The sequence below is a fragment of the Canis aureus genome, chromosome 27 (genome assembly GCF_053574225.1).
Source record: "Canis aureus isolate CA01 chromosome 27, VMU_Caureus_v.1.0, whole genome shotgun sequence".
Taxonomy (NCBI): Eukaryota; Metazoa; Chordata; class Mammalia; order Carnivora; family Canidae; genus Canis; species Canis aureus.
This window is the reverse complement of record NC_135637.1, coordinates 35,666,599-35,681,904: the sequence shown is the minus strand read 5'-3', so window position 1 is coordinate 35,681,904 and position 15,306 is coordinate 35,666,599. Positions and strand designations below refer to the sequence as shown.

General features: G+C 55.1%; 1 protein-coding gene across 3 annotated transcripts in view; it reads right to left on the bottom strand.

Moving 5' to 3' along the window:
• Positions 1-15,306, bottom strand: part of TANGO2 (transport and golgi organization 2 homolog) — a 38,653-nt gene that overhangs the window by 19,896 nt on the left and 3,451 nt on the right. For 2 of the 3 annotated variants that reach the window (XM_077874726.1, XM_077874727.1), the window contains exon 2: positions 6,580-6,675. In XM_077874726.1, coding sequence (XP_077730852.1) covers positions 6,580-6,635 — 56 coding nt within the window. In that variant the 5' untranslated portion in view covers positions 6,636-6,675. Of the gene's footprint in view, positions 1-2,150; positions 2,296-6,579; positions 6,676-15,306 lie in introns of those variants that run through there. The other variant, XM_077874725.1, reaches the window with a different exon arrangement.

The window sequence follows — 15,306 nt, the reverse complement described above, 5'->3', positions numbered from 1 at the left end:
CATGGCTTTGTTTTGTTCTAATAACTGAAACCACTAACTAATTATATATCATCCATGGGTGGGCATTCCTCACCTCAACCATGGGTGAGTCTGTGCATCATCTGGGGGTGGGTGTGTGCAGTCTGGAGGTATGGATGGGTCTGTGCGTCACCTGAGGGATGAGTCTGAGCACCAGCTGGATGGGAAGAGTCTGTGCCCCACTTGGGGGTATGAGTTTAAGCACCACATGGGAGAGTGAGTCTGAGCACCCTCTGGGGGATGAGCCTGAGCACCACCTGGAGTGAGTCTGCATACTACCCGGGGGGTTGAGTCTAAGCACCACCTGGGGAAATGAGTCTGCACACCATCAGGGATGACTGAGTCTGCCCACCACCTGGGAGGTTGAGTCTGCACACCATCTAGGGGGTGAGTCAGTGCATCATTTGGGGTTGGCCTGTGCACCACCTGCATGAGGGGAGGGTCTCTACACCATCTGGGGAGATCTTAGTGCCAGGTAGCAGGTGCACAGACCCATGCCCCAGTGATGTCACCAGCAGTGATGAGTTCCATGAAAACCACCAGAAGGATATGACAACTCACTCAGCAGCCCCTCCAGACTGGAGCCAACAAGGGTAATTGGCTCATGAGTCTAAAGAGACATTTTGATAAATGGCTTGGCCACAGTGGTTATATGACAGCCATGACAGTATTACCCAATGGGAAGTGTACTGATTTTCTATGGGGCCTCACAAATTGCCACAAACATAGAATATACAGCGGCTTAAAGCAACACCTACTCCTCATCTCAGTCTGTGGTCAGGAGCACAGGCCTGCTGTGCTGGGTGCTCTGCTCAGCGGCTCCTGAGATAATACTTGAGGTGCCGACTAGCAGGGTCTCCCTGAGACTTGGCGTCTTCCTCACGTTCCTGAGGTTGCTGCAGAATGCCCATCCTAGGCTGAAGTCACTCCCAACTCCTGGAGACCAACCCCAGTTCCTGGCCATGGGCCCCCTTCAAGCATAGCAGCTTACCTCTTCAGGAGGGGCCTGGTCCCACCTAAGGGTTCACCTGATTAGGTCAGACCCACCAAGGACAACTCCCATCTGATTAACTCCAAGTCAACTAATTAGGGACTTTTTCACATTGGCAAAATCCCTTTGTGTTTAGCTCCACGGTCCCACACACAACCAGGGGAATGAATAACACAGGTGTGTACAGTGGGGGTAGGAACCTTGGGAACCATAGGCCTACCACAGGGGTTATGGGAGCTCACATTTTACTTTGTACATCTTGTAGGGGATGACTTTTTTCCAGAGCACGTAGCCCTTTATAATCAGGGAAATAACTTGAATCCCATAGGAACGCCGCTGCCTCCACAGGGCAAGGTCATTGGGACCCCGAGGCAAAGCTGCAGTCCAGCACAGAAAAGCTCTAAGCCAGCATATCACAGGCTGCTAAAGTAATTTCTTATCTGCTATGCTCCTTGCTGCAGTGCTGCAGAGATCGGTACTAAAATTCAAAATGAGCAGAACCAACAGGCACCCAGACAGTACTCACACTGGGTAACTGTCATCAAAAATTCCAAATGCCAGGTAACAACGGGCATGGGAAACAGCAGCTGGGACCACCCAGGGGAATCCCACATCTGGGCAGGGGCCATAATGCACCATGCCAAAGGTGACCCCAGGAGAGAGGAACACCCAAGGAGCCCATCTTACCAGGACCAGCTCAACACCAAGACAGATGAGGAGGCTCAAAGGCATTTGGGGGTTCATGCCCAGCCAGTGCCTACAGGCAGCCAGCATGGGATGTGACATGGAGATGGCTGGCACATCTGGAGGGATGGGTATCCCCAACATCGAGGGGCAGGGTGACAGTGATGTGGTGGATGAGAGGTGTAGACCATGGGATCCATGACACCAGGGCCCAGCCCAGTGTCAGGCCTAGAGATGCTCCACAGAAGTGGCCATGCTCACATTCACTCCCTGGGCAGTTGCCGAGCAGGCTCCCCTCCCTGCCTGCACCCAGTACGTGCCACTCAGCAACACACTGTGACTGCTAAATCTGGCAGCACAGATGCATGCTCTGCTTTCTCTAGTGGGGAAGCAGATGATACGATGCTTGCATGAGGCCCAAGAGAAGGAGAGATGCTTCAGGAGCCATGCCTTTCACCAGCAGGCCAGCATAGTGGCAGGCACAGACCAAGTGCCACCATCGCCGGGCCAATCCCAGGCAGGGTATGACAAGGACAGGCTCATCTTTCAGGAACTGAGTCCTGGGAAACCAGAAATCACATTCCCATGAGATCAGCATCTGGCAATGGCAGAGCCGTGGGTGACACTGCCCACAGCATCAAAAGTGAGGATGTCCCAGTTTTTTCTGTAGGGCAGAGAGAAAATGTTTAAGTTATTATTTACATATATAGTTGACCCTTGAACACAGGGGTGAGGGGTAGCAACCCCCTCCCCGCACAGTCAAAAGTCCATGTATAACTTTTTTTTAAGGTTTTATCTATTTATTTGAGAAACAGAGAGAGAAAGAGAGATCACGCACATGCACACACAGAGGGAGCAGCAGAGGGAGAGGGAGAAGCAGGATCCCCACTGAGCAGGAAGCCAGAAGTGGGGCTCAATCCCAGGACCCCAGGATCGTGACCTGAGCTGAAGGCAGACACTTACCCGACTGAGCCACCCAGGAGCCCCAAAAATCCACATATAACTTTTGACTCCACCAAAACTTAACTACTATCGACCTGTTCACCACAAATCTTACCAATAACGTAAACAGCAAATTCACATGTATATTATATATTATACTGCATATCATATTTTTACCAAAAAGCAAACTAGGGAAAAATAAAACATTAATAAGAAAATCATAAGGAGGGGCACCTGGCTGGCTTAGTTCGGTGGAATACATGACTCTTGATTAGGTTGTAAGTTTGAGCCCCACGTTGGATGTAGAGGTTACTTAGGAAAAATTAAAAATCTTTTTTTTTTTTTAATTTTTTATTTATTTATGATAGGCACACAGTGAGAGAGAGAGAGAGGCAGAGACACAGGCAGAGGGAGAAGCAGGCTCCATGCACCGGAAGCCCGACGTGGGACTCGATCCTGGGTCTCCAGGATCGCGCCCTGGGCCAAAGGCAGGCGCCAAACCGCTGCGCCACCCAGGGATCCCGAAAAATTAAAAATCTTAAAAAAAAATCATAAGGAAGAGAAAATACAGTTACAGTCCCATACTTTATTTATTTATTTATTTATTTATTTATTTATTTATTTATTTATGATAGTCTCAGAGAGAGAGAGAGAGAGAGGCAGAGACACAGGCAGAGGGAGAAGCAGGCTCCATGCACCGGGAGCCTGACGTGGGATTCAATCCCAGGTCTCCAGGATCGCGCCCTGGGCCAAAGGCAGGCGCCGAATCGCTGCACCACCCAGGGATCCCACAGTCCCATACTTTAAAAACTCTGCATATAAGTAGACCTTATAGTTCAAATCCATGTTGTTTAAAGGACAACTTCATATGGCAATGACAGCCACCATTCCAGTTATAAAGTCCCCTTTGCAACCATCTGACCCTGGAGCAACAATGCTATAGGGATGAGTTTAACCCACAAACAAAAACAGGTGTTTCCCGTTACCCCAAGAGTCAAATGATATTGAGGGTGCGCAAGACAGCCCATGGAGCACGAGGTCTCTGATGTGTCCTAGCCACGTAGACCAGCTTTGTGGGCAGCAGAGTCCAGGTGGATGGTGGCTCAGGATACCTGGCTTGTCCAGCTTGGTGGGAGAGAACTTGGTCTGGACAGTGCACAATGATGACACACTGTGAAGACATTCTCTGTCACCAAAAGGAGACATGGGGTGACATGGCTCGGGAAGTCTATGGCACGGCCACCAAAAGACACTCAATGGAATCATGTGGCAGTTCCTCCAAAAAAAACATAGAATTGCCATATGATCCAGCAATTCCCCTTCCCAGTATACACCCAAGAGCATGGAAAGCAGGACTCAGACACTTGTACGCTAATCTTCACGGCAGCATGACTCACAGGAGCCAAGAAGTGGAAATAGTCCAAGTGTCCATCAAGAGATGAACAGATAAAAATGTGGTCATTGTGCCTACAATGGGATGTTACTCAGCCTTAAGAAGGAAGGAGATGCTGACACATGCCACACCACGATCTCGAGGACACGATGCTAAGTGAAATAAGTCAGTCACACAAAAATACTACGATTCCACTTATATGAGGTCCCCAGAGTAGTCAAGGTCATAGAGACAGAGAGCAGACTGGTGGTGGCCAGGGGCTGGGGGGAGGGGAACGGGAACTTAGTGTTTGGTGGAGACAGGTGTCAGTCGGGGACAATGAAGAGCTCTGGACATGGATGGTGGGGATGGTTGCACAACGATGTGAATGTACTTGATGCCACTGAACTGGACACTTGTAAATGGTGAGGATGGTACACACTCCTATTCCTGCTAGTTATGGGGGGAGGGAGGACGAAGACACAGCAGTGGATGCCGAGGTGGGGGGCAGAAGCTGGTGCATTGCAGGCCAGGCCAGGGGTTGGCTAAAGCAGGAGGGAGCCCAAGTGAGGGGACGCCAGGGCAGGTCCTGCAGGCCCAGATGGCCCCTGGCAGCACTGTGTAGCCAGGGCCTCCTCCCCTCCACACTGCTGGCCCTGGAGCCTGGCCTGCTCCCCAATCCACTCCAGGTACCGGGAGCTCATCTCAGATCTCTGAAAGGCCCAGCTGCAGTGTTCCTGCCGAGGTGACCCCTCTGTTCCTCCCACACTCTTCTCATATCACACATACACAGGAGCACAGACACTAAGGGCCTGCAGCCACCTGTTCTCACGGGCCAGAGAGCTCCACAGCTAGAACAGGAGCAGCCCCTGGAAGCCCCTCCGGCCCTCCCACCCAATAAGGTAAACGAGTATATTGGGTCAGTCACCAGAGGCAGCATATTTCATTTTTGGCTTAGGGCTTTGGAATACACTGGAAAGAAACACTAAGGCCATCACAAATCACAACCCACAAGGAATCATTATGGGAAGACATCTTGGCAGGGACACAGGTCCTGCATGAAAGCAAGAAAGACCTCCTCCCTCCTTCTTCTCATGTTTATCCTACTGGCAGGAGACTGGAGGTAGCCTCGGGAAACAGCATATCCAGGGAGACTGTGGCTGAATCTGCTAGTAAACACAGCCAGCAACAGACGCAGTGACCGTCACACTGCGTGTCCCCGTGTGAGGAATTCTTCACTCATCAGGTAGAACCACAGTCATTTTGTTGGTGTGTGAGAGTTCACATGAGCGTAGAAGGGTGCACATGAAACCTCACGAGCCAAAGGGGCAGACCTTGTCAGGAATTCAACTATTATGGCTCAGTCCCAAATCTGCCCTTTTTTGCCTCCTCCTGGTAAAGGAGCTGAACTTTGGGGCTAGTGCCGTATTAAGTTTGGTCAGTAGAGGGCACTGGAGAGACACCGCAGGGGGAGAGGCTTCTTTTCCTGGCTGCAGGGTGCTTCCTCAGGACACTCCTGCAACATGTGTGGCTCCCCCAGACTCAGCCCAGATACACACAGGGCTTCCCCCATGAGCCCAGTGGCCAGCAGCTTCCCCCAACAGGCTCCTGTGACAGCTGCCTGCACAGCAGAGGCCAGACTCCTAGAAAGTTCTGCTGCCATGGCCTCCCGGTGATTTCTTTGCCATCCAGGGTGCCACCGCTGAGCCTCTCCGGCAACGTCTAGATCTCAGCCTAAGGATGGAGGATGGGGCTCTGCCCAAGGCATTCAAATCCTCTCATAGTTAATAATTCTGCAGGTTACACTGCCCCTGCCCAAGTCAGTACACCTGGATCCTGCCCACTGGCTGCACGCTCACTCAAACAGCTGATTCTGCTGGGGGCTGTTCAGGTTCAGCTCCAGGCCCCTGGCCTGGCCCTGCTGTCCACTCCACCGCACAAAGGGAACACTGAGCACTCTTCATTCCCTGACCCCTGGCCTAGGATGAGTTTCATTCAGCACAAAATTAGGCAGCATGGTGTCTGTGCAATTTTGCAGGGCGACTCAAATCTAAGAAGCTAGTCAAAAAGGTTCAAATGGTTCAAATCATTGCTGGTATAGATTTTAAAATGATGAAAACTTTCCAGGCAATTGCACTAGTGATGAGTTTCAAATGTCATTTTTGGTTGTGAGTTACCTCTCAGCCTCACACGTGGAAAAACGCAGATGGATTCCCACTGAGGTGCCCAGGGAACAGAGGGGCACATCCAGGGCCCAGAGTTGTGGGGAGGGGGGTGCACTGGATCACGACCCCGCCCCCCGGGCCTCAGTTTCCCACCTCCTCTGCTGGCCCCCACGTTGCTTCTCTGTCCTGCCTGCACAGCGACCTTCAGCAGCTAAGTCTCCGCACCTATGTATGTTAGTTCAGCGTTCCTGCCACGGAGTGGTATTCCCCGGCACACCCCACACCGAGCGACTGCTGTTGGACAGGGCAGGCCCAACCTGTATAGCTTGTCCCCACCTGGGCGCTATAAGGACTGTGGGGCATCCAAGGCCAAGCGGAGGACAGCAGACACAAAGCAAGGGGGTTACCTGTATGCATTTTTGGAAACGGGACGAGGATCGAACTTAAAGAAGATGATGCACATGGATCCCTGAGGGCAGCTTTATTCACACGGAGTCACCAGTCTGTGGGCAAAGGAAAAAAAACGCATTGAATAAATGGCAGACAATACAAAACTGCCTCCCCAAACCTGCAATGCTCCCCGGCCCGGAACAAGACCGCCTCTGGGATGCCCCTGACCCTCACTGGACATGGCAAGAACCATATGCCAGATACCATGGCGTTCACCGGCACCATACAACCATCTCCCTAAGCGCTCACACACATGAGCGCGGGCCAGACTGTCCCCCAATGCCTGCAATGCTCACTGGCCCTGGGCCTGCCACTGGAGGGTGGCCACAGGAGCAAGAACAAGAACCACAGGCACAGCCAGGGCAGGAGGTGGGTACCCTCCCACACCACACATGGGTGGCTCTGTGGTCTGCTGCATGCCTACCACCCAGACTGAACCACCCCATCTCCTGGGAGTGGCACCAATTCCAGTCCCCAGTCTGTCAAGGCAGGGCTACGTCATGTCTGACCGGCCTGAGGATGCTCTGCAGCAGTGTCCACAGTAGGCCCTCAGCACATGCCTTCCACCCATGACGGCACAGACACCGCCAGGGGAACCCAGAGGGCCCTGTACACTCCATGTAAGCAGGTGGAAATGAGGCGCAAAGCACGCATGCTGGTGATGTGGACACGCACCCAGGTACTGGGGAGTGGGGATGCTGCAGGTCCCCTTGCACACATAGGCCCTGTGCCTGGCAGCCTCTAGGGCCAGCAGATCTTTTCCCACAGCGGAGGTGAGAACAGAGGTGAGATCCTGGGGCCACTGACCCTGGAGAAGGTGACTGACGATCTCTAGTCTTGCCTATGTGCATGAGGCAGGGCCAGTGGCCACAGCCAGGAAACGGACAAGAAAGAGCCTGTGTAGACATTGATGGAAGCCAAAAAGATGCCCCTGGAAGAGCCTCATGAGCAAGACGGGTGAGGGCGTGCTTAGTCTATGTGCATGTATGTAAAGTCTGTGTGCACACGTAAGCATACGGTTATGTATGGGTGCTTGCGCGTGTGTGCTTCTGCATATGTCTGCAAGCATGTGTGTGACTATGCGTGTGTGTCTAGAGGAGGCCATTGAGCTCCAAATGCACTAGCTTGGGGTGCCCTGGGACTGGGGAGGGTCCATGCAGTACCCTGCCCCCCAGCCCAGTAAATACACAGCACCTACTAGACCAAGGTTTGAGGTCCACATCTGTAAACAGGGTCCATGACTTGGGCCCCAGCTGGGGTAAGGTGGGATGGGATGCCCAGACCCTGCCCATCCTCGCTCCAGGTTTCAATATAAACCACGAACACTCTGCCACTCCTTTTCATATTTTTTTTTAATTTTTTATTTATTTATGATAGTCACACACAGAGAGAGAGAGAGGCAGAAACACAGGCAGAGGGAGAAGCAGGCTCCATGCACCGGGAGCCCGACGTGGGATTCGATCCTGGGTCTCCAGGATCGTGCCCTGGGCCAAAGGCAGGCGCTAAACCGCTGCGCCACCCAGGGATCCCTCTGCCACTCCTGACCCTCTGCCCCCAGGCCTTGGAGAAGCCACAGAGGGAAGGGACTAGCCTGCTGTGAGAGACACGGGGACAGTCCTCCCTTCAGGCATGGGAGGAGCTGGGGTGGGCCGAGAAGGGTTCCAGCTCCCTGCTCCAGGCCAGAGTCCCCGCCAGCCGCACACAGCAGTCCAGAGAGAGGCGAACCCCTGCCGTGGGGTAGGCAGGTGAACAGAAGAGAGGTGAGAGCTCCCCTGTATGCCAGTGCAAGTGCTCCCAGTTCTTGGGTCTCTGAAGTAAAACAGTGTTTCAGAACTCACAGGAGGATGTTCTCACCTGGCCGACCTGGCCATCTAAGCTGTGCCTGCACCCAAGCATAGGTGGGTGGATGGACAGGTGGCAGGGGATCTGACTACGGGTCACAGAAGAGCCAAGGAGGGGCCGAAGTCTGAGGCTGGCCCCATGGACATGACCACAGCCCAGAGCCACATGTAGGTCTTCCTGTGGGATGATGCCGTGGTGTCCCTGCCTCTCCACCCATTTCCGTTCACTGGTCAAGCTGGGCTGGGAAGTGGTGGGAGGGGGTCGGGGAGGAAGGATCCACTCCACTACTGTCACCACTGACTCCCAAAGGCCCTAGAGGGCACCACAACTCAGCCCCATGTTCCTCCCAGTCCCTGCAGGCACAAGCATCGCTAACACCTCATGGGACCCATCCAGGTCCTCAGTAAAACCTCAGGCTGTGCAGGTGACATCACCATGGAGACCAGTGCCACAGCAGAAGTGCAGGGGCCAGGAGATGAAGGGCCCTGTGACATGGGCTGCTGGCCGCTGGCCCTCACACAATGGAGCCAAAGGCAATGCCCAATACACAAAATGGCCCTGAGGTGACAGGAGCAGGCTGGGTTCCCACCCTCGGGGACCCTGGTTGTGCCCACAAGGGCCATCAGCCTAGGATCACCTGATGGGTGATCAAGACCTGCCATCAAGATCACCTGCCATCAATACTGGTGGGCAGGCTATTGGAACTGATCCTTCTAGTAAAAACAACTCAAAATGCTTGAAAAAATATGAAAACATCTTGAAAAGAGCCAAGAACTAACAAGGTCATGCAGGATTTGGCTACTATCTCAGAGAACATGGAAACCCAGAGAGGAAAGGAAGCAGAGTACACTGGCTATTCCTGCCCTGGGGCACTGGCCCACCTGGGCAAACTGGGCTTGATGGCCGTGAAGGTCAGAGAGACTGAACACAAGGCCAAGGCTGCCCCAAGAGGGGAACATGGTAGGAGACCCTCCCCTAAGTGGAGCTGGGACCCTGACAGACAACTCCTAGGATGAAGGTGGGCTAGATCCACAGCCACCTCCAGTGCCACAGAGACAGCAAAGTAGGGAGAGTCCCTGAGAAGCCACAAGAGCACCATCGGGGCCACACTGGGGGTCCAGGGATCCTCATGCTAGACTTGGATGGAGGGGCTCGAGCACCAGTAGTGCTCCCAGGCACCTGGCGAACCAAAGTTCTCATCCTCATGCTACACCTCTGAGAAGTCTCACAGATCATTTCAAGGACGAAGAGCGGGGCCGTCAGAAAGAACACCACATAAAAAAAAATAATATTAATAAAAAAAGAAAGAACACCACATAACAAAACAAAGCACCATAAGCATGAAACAGCAGAAAGCAAACCCCACACGTCTCGTAAACCAACCACACTCTGACTGCAGAAAAAGAAGCTTGAGAATATTTGCAGGAAAAAAAATGTGAAAGAGTAAACCAGGAGTTTCACGATGCACCGGAAAGGACTCCTAGAACCAGAAGCCCTAGTAACTACAGATTAAAATTCATTTAAGATGAGCACATGAGACACAACTGATGAAACAGGTCAAACTGGCCAGAACACTGCAGTGCAGGGAAGTAGGAAGCATGCAGGGCCTCCTGGGGTCCTGGGTGTCCCACCCGCCAGGTCAGCTGATGAGCACCTGCCACACAGCCGTGGTCCAGCACAGAAAACAAAGGCCTTCTCACTGCCCGGGGCTGGTCTCTCCCACAAACGAGAATACTCCAGGAGAGGCCAACTGGCACTGTCTATGGCAACCAGGCCAACCGCGGTCAGCGGGGGAAGCCCTGCCAGCCCATCACTTCCGAAATCCCACCCACCCAGAGCCCTGCCAGGACAGAGGATGGTTCTGAGGATTGCTCCACCGGGGACATGCTGCCCCACCAGGGACGTGTAGCTCTGGTTGTCAGAAGAGGCCATCGCGTTGGCCTTGGCCTGCTGTGCACCTCTCCGGGCGGCGTACCCAGCTGCTGGGTAGGGCCATCCTCCAGGGGCAGCTCCGGCTACTGATGCTCACAAGCCAGAAGCAGAGCCCTCCAACTTGGCTGCAGGACCTCGTCATCCTAGCCAGCCTGTGTGGGTGGCAGACCAGCCCTCCAGACAGTGGCAGCAGGGAGGGCTCTGTGGTTGGAGGCAAGGCCACTGATGGGTCTCCGGGCAGCCTGGCGCCGGAGGTGTGGGCACAAAGCCCAGGGCTGCGGCCTCGATGAAGACGTGGTCATTGGGAGGGAAGGACCAGAGGAAAGCCAGCCCCTGGGGAGGGGACCATCAGGAACTGCCTTTCTCTCCAATCCCTCACCCCCCACTCAAGCCAGGCCCGCTGCCCACTGGCCCCACCCCTTCTCAGCTCCACTTCCCACCACCCCAGCAGCCTCGTTTACCTCGGCAGGACCCGCGGGTGCAGGGCCCTTCTCCCAGCATGCCTCCTACCCAGGCCCTGGTGAAATCCTCCCTGACACTGTGCCCGATGGGCCACCTTCTCAGTCCTGCTGATTTTCAGGGCTCCCCAAGCAAGTTCTGGACATAGCCACCGTGGTCCCAGTCACTGCCATGCAGGCTGGAACTCCTACCAGTGGCAAACAGGGTCCTGCTCCTGCTGTCCCACACCTGCCTGCCTGGCCTCTCAGGGCACTAAGGAAACACCACTCTCCCCTTCCCCCAGTTCTGAGACCAGCACAGTGGGAAAGGGACGGGAAAGGGCTTCAGTAGGCCCCGCCGTGCCAGGTGGGGCTGGGGCTCATCCACATTTGGTGGCCTCTCTGCTTGTCCTGGGGAGTTCACCCTTGAAGGACATCCAAGCTGGTAAAATGTGTAAGGGAGGGCATCTTGAGCAAAAGAGTGCCTGGCTTTCTCAGTGACATCCCTGCCCACTTGTCCCCACCCTCCACCAGGCATGCAAGCCCAGGCCCCCATGGAGTGTTTGCAGGCCGCGGCAGCCCACAAGCCAGGGCCAGCCTACAGCCAGAGAAAGAGACAGGCCAGAGGGTCCTGGGGCTCTGATCAGGAACGTTACCCATGGGCCTTGGAAACCTCGAGGTGGACACCCTGAGGTAGCAAAGCCTGGCAGCCTCCAAGCATTGACGGAAGCCACACCCACCTCTGCATGCTGCGCCCAGGATGCTGTGTGCCCCAGCAGGCGAAGGAGGCTACCGTGGTGATGGGCACACCCACCCCTGGGCTTGCAGGTGGCAGTTAAATGTCACAGACCCATCTTTTCCAGATGTAAAGGGCTCACTTTCCCTCCTTTTCCCTTGTTTGGCCCCACAGCAATCAGGAGGGCAACCAGGTAACCTAGCACCTGGAGAAGAGTACCCTCACTGAAAAGGGCAAGGTGCCACGGAATCTGGCTCTCTGATAGGGTGACACCCAGATCCAGAAGAGGCTGGGCCCCTGGGGCAACAGACCAGAGGAGAGGACAGCTGTTGAAAACGTTCCCACGCCAGGTGCTTCACAGGTGTGGGTCCCATCTCACCAAAGGTTTAGGCAGTGTGCCTGAGGTCACCAGAGGGGCTTGTGGGATGCCGGCCAGCTGCACTCAGAGTGAAGGAGCAGGCACAAAGGAAGTGTGCTAGGTGCTGGAATCAAGTGGGTCTCCCTCCCTGCATCTGCTCCTGTCCCCCCAGAAGGCCAGGATGCCCCCCAGCACTGCATATCCACAAGCCACTTCACCCAGCCACATCATGGAAACACGAAGCCACCATGGCCACTGTAGTGGCCTCACCATTCTCTCAGTGGTCAACCCACCCCGGGAAAGCTAGTGATAGGTGACAAAAGATCACCATGTACACACATAGTCCCACTGGGACCCACAAATGCCACAAACTCAAGGGTGCAGCTGAGCCTCGGAGCTGCCCACAGGGATGGAAAACCCCAGACAGTGGCCCACGCCCAGGAGGGGAAGCCATGTGCACAATGGGGCTGGAACATGGAGCCTGGGAGGTGCCCAAAACACCTGCATGGCCAGCGGCTGGGGGAGGGGGGGCGCAGGCGGGGGCGCACATCTCACACTGTGTTTACCTGAAGAGACACTTCCTATGCCCCCACTGGCGAGGAGATGGCATCAGCAGTCAGTTGCTCAAGCTCCAAACCTCTAGGGCATCCTCACCATGGCTTCCTAGCGATGCTACCTTCCAGAACTCACACAGACTCTCGGAGGTACCCACGGCAACCAGGCAATCTTTGTCATAACCAAGATTTCACATAAAAAGCTGACCTCTGGGATCCCTGGGTGGCGCAGCGGTTTGGCGCCTGCCTTTGGCCCAGGGCGCAATCCTGGAGACCCGGGATCGAGTCCCACATCGGGCTACCGGTGCATGGAGCCTGCTTCTCCCTCTGCCTGTGTCTCTTCGCCTCTCTCTCTCTGTGACTATCATAAATAAATAAAAATTAAAAAAAAAAAAAAAGCTGACCTCTGTGACCCAATGACGCCCTCATTTAAAAACCTACACAGGACTTTCCTGAAATTGAATAGGACCAGCATGAAGTCCTGTGGGGAACAGACAGGGACAAACAGAGACTGTGGCTCCAGCTGAGCAGGTGCACGAGGCTGTCCATACACGGAAGAGAGCAGCACATCCACACACCTCACACCTGCCCACTCAGCCTGGGACTCCCTCTGTGTCCTTGGCCTGCCTAGAAACAGCACAAACAGGGGAAGGAAGTGCTGCCTCCCCTGGGGTGACCTCCACCAGTCCTCCCCCTGGGAACCTGGGCGGATCCAGGGTAGCAGCCACCTGGGCGGCTCAGGGCCCACACTCCCTGGGCACACCTGAGCCTCAGCCAGAAGGATCTACCATATGTGAGACAAAAGCAAAAGTTCACTTCAAACCAAAGCCATGGGCTTCCCCTTTCTTCCCTCTGAGAAAGCCAGAGGAGGCCTTCCTTCCAGACCACCACTCCTGCCTTCCCCTGCTCTAACCACCTGGTAATGCAAAACCGGAAGAATGGGTCCTGAGTCCGGCACCAGTCATTCTTAGCACATGGTGCTGGCTGTGAGGCACAGGCACAGAAGCTTTCCAGGCACTCCCAGCCCATCTGCTGAGGCTTTCGAGAGTTCTCTGCAAGCTCCATCCTGCCTGCTCCCCCGCCCCCTCCAGCTGGGACCTCCTTCTTCCTCCCCTGCCTTCCAGAGGAACCGAGAGAGCTGTCCTAACAGCCAAGTGCAGCCAGATCCGCTCCCTCCTTCAGAATAACCAGGCTCTTCAGTTGACTCAAGCCCCCAACGTCACTCCACACGGCGTCTAACAAGAGCATGACAAGAAAACGACTCAAGCAGGCAGGCAGGAACCTGGCCAGAGATGGGTCCGGGCCACATGCCAAGAGATGCAGTGACCCTGCCATGGCTTAGGTGAGGGCTGGTCGGCAACTTCAGGAGGCCCCTTGGAAGAGTAGGCAAGTGGCGTCCACAGGCCATGCTGACAGGACCTCACTGTCCCCCCTGCCTGATGGGGAAGGACCTGGCTGGGGGATGGGGAGACCGCAGCACTGCTGGGGGTGGTCGCCAACCCCCTATCTCCCTCTTGTGCACTCCAGACGCCACTCAGCTGCTGGCCCATCCTGTGTGGAAGCCAATGGGCATCACACACCAACAGTGCCGGCCACGCACACCAAGCGGCACCATCTCCTCCAGCGTTTGCACCAAGGCCTGCCCCCCTCCCTACCTCCCAGCCCACCTGTCCATCCCCAGCCCAAGGCTCCACACCTCCTGCGGCCACAGCCGGCAGCTCCCGTGGGCCTGCGGAGTCTGGTTCCCACAGCCAGGTTAGCCAGGAGCACAGTCTCATCTGGGAAGTTTCCAAGTACACTCATCCTGCAAAAGCCCCATATCTGGTCGGCTGTGTGCCTCCTGATATTTCTTAGCAAAATATGGGCACGTGCTCTGGGGTGATCGTACACACAGGATCCCACTGCCCTGTCTTCCCGCTGACTGTCTCTACCAAGGGGCAAGTGTCCCCAGCCTGCTAGCTGCCGCACGGCGTTCCCAGGGGACATGTACCCTCATGCCGCCTCTTGGCTCTGGATGGTGTTTCAGTCCCACAAAGTTTCTACCCCCTGCAGAGTACCACAGAGGAGCCCCACACGCACGCTCTGCACATGGGTGGAGGATCTTCCTAGGACAGAGACCAAGAAGGCGGAATGGTGGGTCAGAGGATGATGCTCTCAAGTGAGTAGAACTGGCCAAACTCCCTCCAAACATCCCGGACCAGCCACTGGACCAGGGGCATCCACCAGCACCACAACCTGCCACTGCTGCCCTTCTCGGGGTGGCAGGAAACACTCTCACCGGGATTGTACTGGCAACTCCCAGAGGCTGCACATCTCCCAGGCACCTGCCCACCAGAGTCTACAGATCACCAATTTGGGTACTGAATGCTGGGCTTTTGCTGCACTGATCTGTAGTGCAGCACACGTGGTGTGGGCAGGCTCACAACCTGTCTGCTCCGTGAGCTGCCAAGATTTCCTCCCAGTCCCGCCCAGCCCTGTGGCCTTGCCTGTGGCACTGCCTATGGGAAAGAGTCTGTTACTTGACCACAAGTTTTCCCATCCCTACTGCATCGCAGCCACCCTCCCTATCCCAAAGTTAAAGCCTCTTTCCCCTGCCTTCTTTGTATGGTTATATTTTGGCTTAGTTCTCAGGTCAGCCTATGCCCTGTTCCGGTGGGTGGTGTGAGGTACGGACCCCCTTGCTTCCCAGCTGCGGGGTGTCAGGTCTGCCCCACCTCAGCCAGACCCTGGACACCCAGTCAAAGGGCTCCATGGGGTCCTGCATGCTTGGCAGGCCTCTTAGCTTCGGCACATGCTCCGGTATCTGGAGGGCAGGTCTCCCTCTT